Here is a 7,229-nt window from a genome sequence, read left to right as displayed (position 1 = left end):
CCAGCTCAGAAGAAGCAGAAGAAAACCCCATTGCCCGTCCCGACAGGCGTTGCGGACCCGCAGCCGGGGCCTCCCGGAACTAAACGACCCAGACCTGAAAACATCAGCGCCACCGCATCGGCAGCAAAAAAAAAATTGCTGAGCAACAATCCGTTCTCCGCCCTGCAGAACGGAGCCCAGCCGCAGTCGGACCCTGAGACGGTGCCTAAAAAAGTTAAGTTGCCACCCTTCTATGTGAAGGGCTTCCCTCCCGGGCTATGGGAGCAGCTGGATTTCTACATTAAGCAGGGCCTTCGCTGCACCATTCAACGGTGCACGGAAGGCTACAAACTGATGGTCTCGGCCGAAAATCACTACAACGCAGTCCAGGCTCTCTTGGACAGGATGAAGCTGGAGTACTTCTCCCACGACGTCGAGGCCACCAAGCCGCTGAAAGTGGTGCTGCGCGGGCTCCACGACATGGACACCACCACCTTAATGGACGAGATTAAGGCGAACGGCCTCAAGCCGGTCGAAATCCACAAGATGACCCGCAGCAAGGCCATCAAGTATCGTGACCAGCTCTACTTGGTCCATCTGAAGAAGAACTCCACAACCGTGAAGGATCTCCATACGACACGCACACTGTTCCACATCGTAGTGAAGTGGGAGCGGTATAAGCCAACCCACCGTGGCGTCACTCAGTGCTCGAACTGCCTATTGTTCGGGCACGGCACCAGGAATTGCCGCATGGCCAGCCGCTGCATCAAATGCGGCAAAAATCACAAGATCGACAACTGCGACAGCATCGAGGAAGCCACTCCCACATGCGCCAACTGCGGTGCCGCCCACAAGGCCACGAGTAAGGCCTGTCCGAAGCGGGCCGAATACGCCGAGATCCGGAAGAAGGCCTCGTCCAACAGCCAGCCCGGTCGCAAGAAGGTTCCAGAAAACAATGCGCAGAACTTTCCTCCGTTATCACCGGTCCAATCACGGCCAATTCCAGTGTTGCCGCCGCTCCCGCTCAACCAACAGTTGGCTGCCGCTGCAGTACCCGGTCAAGCTTCCGGGCCATCGACGGATCCCCCTGCTCCGGGATTGGCCGGTACAACCGGTGAAGCTACAGACGATTCTCCGCTGTCAACGGATGAGATCGTCACACTGTTGGCCCAGGCCATCATCATCAAGCGCACCTGCGCAACAAGAACACAACAGCTCCAAGCTATCATCTCCTTCGTCGCTAATTATGGACCGTGAACCCATAAAGATCGCCAACTGGAACGCTCGCTCCGTAGGGGCGAAAAACATTGAGCTTGCAGACTTCCTCCGCAAGCACGACATCGACGTGGGCCTTCTCACCGAGACCCACCTCAAGACCGGTGACAGCTTCTGGCTGCCCGACCACAGCATTGTCCGGCTTGATCGCACCAGCTCCAGGGGGGGGCGGTGTCGCGGTCATCATCAAGAAAGGCATCAAGTACTGCACCCTACCCCACTACCGCACTTCCATCATCGAGGCCGTCGGCGTTGAGGTGGAAACATCGACCGGAAACGTCCGGTTCATCGTTGTCTACTGCCCCCGGCAATGTACCGTTAGCAATGGTACAGCACAGCAGTTCAAGAACGACCTTGCCATCATAACCCGCACCAATGCCCGCTTCGTAATCGGAGGGGACCTGAACGCCGGGCACGAGGCCTGGCGGAACTACCAGCAGAACCAAAACGGCCGCCTGCTATTCGACCATTCCCAGCATGGTCTCTATTCCGTCTGGTTTCCGGACGAACCAACCTTCACATCACCGGCGGGCAACCCATCGACGCTGGACCTGTTCTTGGCAAACACCAGATTAGCCAAGCCGGTTGCCGTCAACGACCTGAGTTCGGACCACCAACCGGTGCTGACCGAGCTGGGCTACAACGTGGCCCCTGCACCGTGCCAGCGGAAGGACTACCATCGAGTCAACTGGGTCCAGTTTCGACGCGTGGTCGACCGCCACATCGACGACAACCCACCACTCGACACAGTGGAGGACATCGACCGGGCTCTGGAGGGTCTCCATCAAGCCATATCCGTGGCTGACGAAGAGTGCGTTCGACGAGTTCCTGTGAGGGGTAAGTTTCAAGCAATTGATTCCCACACCAAACTCTTGATTCGGCTTAGAAATGTTCGTAGACGCCAGTTTCAGCGGACTGGGGATCTGCAGCGTAAATACGAAATGGTCGATCTGAATCGGCAGATCGCTTCCAGAATGGTCTCAATCCGGAACGAGAGTTTCGGGCGGCTCGTTCAGAACCTGGACGACCGTTCCAGACCATTCTGGAAGGTTGCCAAGGTGCTGAAGTCTCACCCCAAGCCCATTCCACCACTTAGAGTCAATGACGAACGGCTTATCACCAACGAAGAGAAGGCCAATGCAATTGGGGAGCACATTGCCCAATCGCATTTGCTTGGCTCTACAATCCCAAGTCCACTCGAGAACCAGGTTGTGCAGTGCGTCCAGACGTTAGATACCTCCCCTTGTGCCGTCCCTCCAGAAGAACGGATTACAGAGGAACAAATTTGCTCAGCGCTGAAATATAGTAAAAACATGAAGGCTCCCGGGTTTGACGGAATATTCAACCTAGCGTTGAAAAATATCAGCCCGAGGGTCCACTCGCTGCTGGCTGCCATCCTCAACAGATGCTTGGAGCTGCACTACTTTCCAAGCATCTGGAAGGTGGCAAAAATCATCCCGATCCGCAAACCTGGGAAAGACCCTTCACTACCGTCAAGCTACAGACCGATTAGCCTGCTCTCAGCGCTGAGCAAGCTGTTCGAAAAATTGATCCTCAGCCGACTAAACAAGTTTGTGGAGGAACATGACATTCTTCTTCCGGAACAGTTCGGGTTCCGCAAGGGGCATTCCACCAATCATCAGCTAGTGCGGGTGATGAATAACATCCGAAGTAACAAAGCTGTATCCAAGTCCACAGCCATGGCCTTGTTAGACGTCGAAAAGGCGTTTGACAATGTCTGGCACGACGGACTTATATACAAGCTTTGTAACTCCAACTTTCCACCATACCTTGTGAAAATCACCCGTAACTATCTCCAGCAAAGGTCGTTCAGGGTGTCGTTGAATAGTTCCCTTTCGGGACAATTTCCGATCCCAGCAGGTGTTCCGCAAGGGAGTCTGCTGGGACCACTGCTTTACAGCATCTACACGTCGGACATCCCTCCTCTAGGAGACGGTTGCGTGTTCTTTCTGTTCGCAGATGACACCGCGATAGCCGTCAAGGGTAGGATGCCTCGTGAAATTACGAACAAGCTGCAACGATGCCTTGACACCTTTACTGATTATGCCACCTCGTGGAAAATCAAAATCAACGCCTCGAAAACCCAAGCGATCATGTTCCTTCACAGACAATCACCAAAACTTAAACCGTCTCCCTCCTGTACCGTAGTAATGGATGGTACAAGGGTCGAGTGGTCCACTGATGTTACTTATCTCGGGATGTTGTTCGATGAGAAGCTCCTGTTCCGCTCGCACATAGAGAAAACCCTAGTTAAGTGCTCCGCCTTGGTTAGGTGTTTGTATCCGCTCATTTGCCGCAGATCCCGCCTCTCAAGGCAAAACAAACTGGCTGTTTACAAACAGATCATAGCCCCCGCGATCTTATATGCCGCCCCGGTGTGGGAATCGTGCGCTCAGACCCACAGGAACAAAATCCAGGTTGCACAGAATAGAGTGTTGAGGATGATCCTAGATCGTCCATTCGACACAAGAATAGCAGACCTCCATCAAGAGGCAGAAGTTCCCAAAGTAGATTCCAAAATTGATGATATGACAACTAAATTTATTCAAAAATGCAATCTTTCTGAACATGCTTTGATAAGCAATTTGTACATAGTAGGTTAAGTGTATATAGTAGAGTAGGTTAGTTTTAAGCTGTGAATAGTAGTATTAAGTAGTTTCTCTTCAAATTCTAAAAACAAAACAAACCAATCCCACCAAGGTGGTCGACCGTGTACTAAGTCTAGGACTAATCCTGTAAAACAAATTTTAAATTTTGCCCATACCTAAAGATGAAGAAAGCAATTAAATCACTTAGTAAAAATTTATATGGTAATCGTCCAATTTAAACTAAAATAAAGATCATTTAAACAACAAACAAAAAAAACGAAATGTCATCATTACAGTTTCAGCATCGAACTGTTCGTGTCGTTCGCAGTATGTCTGGACGTGGAAAAGGAGGCCAAGGCAAGGGAAAGGCAATGTCCCGTTCGAGCCGCGCTGGATTGCAGTTTCCAGTCGGTCGTATTCACCGTCTACTCCGAAAGGGCAACTATGCCGAGCGTGTTGGAGCCGGTGCTCCCGTCTACCTGGCTGCCGTGATAGAGTATCTGGCCGCTGAAGTTCTCGAGTTGGCAGGAAATGCCGCTCGTGACAACAAGAAAACCCGAATTATCCCACGTCACCTGCAGTTGGCCATCCGCAACGACGAAGAGCTGAACAAACTTCTTTCCGGAGTGACCATCGCTCAGGGTGGTGTCCTGCCAAACATCCAGGCCGTCCTGTTGCCCAAGAAGACCGAAAAGAAGGCCTAAATTCGATCGAAGTTCCCACCCTTTAACAAAATCCGTCCTTTTCAGGACGACCAATTTGATGGTAAAGAGTTGCGTTTTCAAAACAGTTTCCTTCGTGGTGCGCAAGGAGTGATAAAATGAATCCATTAAAAACATGGTTGAATCTTTCTGTCATGCTCTCCCTAGTTAATTGAATCCTCATCGAGTAAGTTCGATGATGGTTGATTAGTGTAGGCGTGTCTTGAATTCCAAGAAATTATCCAGTGCAGTGTTATCATTCCATCCATATCTAAAATTAAACTAACGACTAAATTTTCAATAGCGCCCTAAAATATCCATCAGTACCGTCCCAACGACGCGTTCATATAGATAAGATTGGTAAATAGCAGATTTTTAGCGATGGGCCCAATCTTAGATCCATTTCCCCTACCTTGCAGAGCTGCGGTGGCCCTGGACTTATGGCCTATATTGATGCAGCGGAATGAAATTCATTAGCAAATTACGGTTGAGATTTCAGAAATGATCGTGGTGTGCGTATTGTTCCTTCATTGCTCAACATTTACCGTTACCGTTGGGACTTCCGGTCTTCTTTGTTTAGTCAACCGGTTAATCGTATTGAAGCGATACTTCTAGATTATTATTACGCCTATACTGTGGGCTCATAGAACAATAAAACCGAGCCTGGTTAGTAGGTGAACACAAAATACTAAAGTAGAACATTCTACCAACATATAGAGTCCAAGAGATTCCTTCAAAAAGGCACAATATATGCGACCGAAACTTCGGATGAAATCCAAACAGATATTTTGAGAGGAACCAGTCGATCACAATCCTCTTATTGAGTTTAACCGGTATTAACAGAGAAATAAGACGCGTTAACCACGAATCCTTGGGAATGATCCTGACACGCTTCATATGGATGACGAATCGTCCTCATCTCCTCAGAAAATGGTACCCATTATTTTAATCGGCATCCTTTTGAAAAATTCCCCTCACAAAAAGGCTTTTCATGTACTGCCAGAGGGTAGGGGGAGAGGGGCAATTTAATTATTACTAAAATGAACGAAATTTACGATGTGCGCTTCCATCGTGCAAACTTTATTTTGATTGCCGAAGCACACTCAAAAAATTTACCACATAGGTATCTAATGGATGAAAACCATGTGAATTTCACATAGCTAAAAATCCCACCACAAAATCACATGAATATCAGGAGGCCGATGAAAGTCATGAAAAAAGTGTCGGAAAGGCATTAGAAAATTAATCGTTAAACTCTTTCTTGATAATGTTGTGGCCCTGAAAAGGGCCATTTTCCAACGAGCTCGGCGTAGTTGCCCGGTGAATACGACCGATTGAGAACTGCAGCAGCTGGGCATTCCATGACGGCGGCCCAGTATACCGGAGCACTGGCACCAACACTCGGCGTAGTTGCCCTTTCGCCCCCAGGCTCTGCTGCCGTTGCTCTGCTTCCGCTGCTCTGCTGCTCTGCTGCTGGGTCAACGATCGGATAGACAATGATGGAACGGGCGACCTTGTTGGACGCTTATATAGTAGAACAGAAAATATCAGAGGTGTCAGATACTCGCATCTGATGTCTCAGTTGGAGAAAGTATAAGAATATAAAAAAATCAATCGATTTTCACCATCTTTAGACAATGGTTTACTTTTAACCATTTTTCAATAGTTTACAGAATGAAATCAATTGTTTTGAAACATTCAGTAAATTGCTAGAAATATTTCCAATCGATTGATGCCATTATCTCGTAAATCTATCGAGAGATGGTTGAGTTATTATCGTTCAAAATCTTTTAATTTTTCGTAACTCATCCAAAATGACTGTTTTCAATTTTGTACCCCCGTATGTTGCCGAAAGACGTTATCCAACGTCAAAAACTTGGCCTTTCGCGGCCTTTTTGAAAAGCGTGTATGAAAAATACGGTTTGAACGTAAATTAGAATTTCGTTCTGATTCATATTTCGGACACATTATAATTATATCTTGAAATACCTTATATTCAAGAGCAAATTTTCATTACGTCGAAAGTAACAAAGGTAAAAAAAAGTCGAGCTATCAGTGTCAATCGATTCTCCTGCTATTACACTATATACTGTCCGAATATAGGATCACATCCCATTTTTAAATTTATTTACCAGTCAAATTGCTTTTTGACGTAATCACCTTCCGATCAAAATAGTTTTCAATGTTACTTAAGTCACCCGATTTCTATGGAGATGCCGTTTGACTTAAGTAACAGCGCTGAGAAACCCGTGAAAAGTGTACGTTCGTCGTTTCGCTTTCTCATGATTAAAGTGAATAAATCGAACTGTTTGTTGCTAAGATGATTTCGGTGGTCCTAAAATGATGAATGGGCTGCACGTAAGGAGACGTTATTGATAATTCTCCCGAATATCCTGGTAAATACACTTTGACTTAAGTAACAATAGGGGCCACCAAACGACGTATAATAACTTTTGACTCAAAAACCAGTATTTTTTAGCATGAAAGCTAGCGATTTGCATTTGTATGATTAAAACCCTGCTTAATATGTTAAACATTACTATCACTATGAGATTATATGTGTTTAATTGGAAATAGGAATAACTTTTCGGTCATCAAAACAAAACCTTTATTTTTCTCGGATTGGTGCGAATGTTACTTACGACATAATGAAAATTTGCTCTTG

General features: G+C 47.2%; 1 protein-coding gene across 1 annotated transcript; it reads left to right on the top strand.

Annotated features, from left to right (window-relative positions):
• Positions 1–4,192: 4,192 nt before the first annotated feature.
• LOC135706687 (histone H2A-like) lies at positions 4,193–4,567 on the top strand. The gene has a single exon (XM_065228333.1). The coding sequence runs from the start codon at positions 4,193–4,195 to the stop codon at positions 4,565–4,567; it is 375 nt and encodes a 124-aa protein (XP_065084405.1).
• The last annotated feature ends 2,662 nt before the right edge of the window (positions 4,568–7,229 follow it).

The sequence above is a fragment of the Ochlerotatus camptorhynchus genome, unplaced genomic scaffold (assembly GCF_037179485.1).
Source record: "Ochlerotatus camptorhynchus isolate MF236.1 unplaced genomic scaffold, CSIRO-AGI_Acam_v1.1 ptg000286l, whole genome shotgun sequence".
Lineage (NCBI taxonomy): Eukaryota > Metazoa > Arthropoda > Insecta > Diptera > Culicidae > Ochlerotatus > Ochlerotatus camptorhynchus.
Note: the sequence above shows the minus strand (reverse complement) of the source record. Positions and strands in the feature narration are given on the sequence as shown.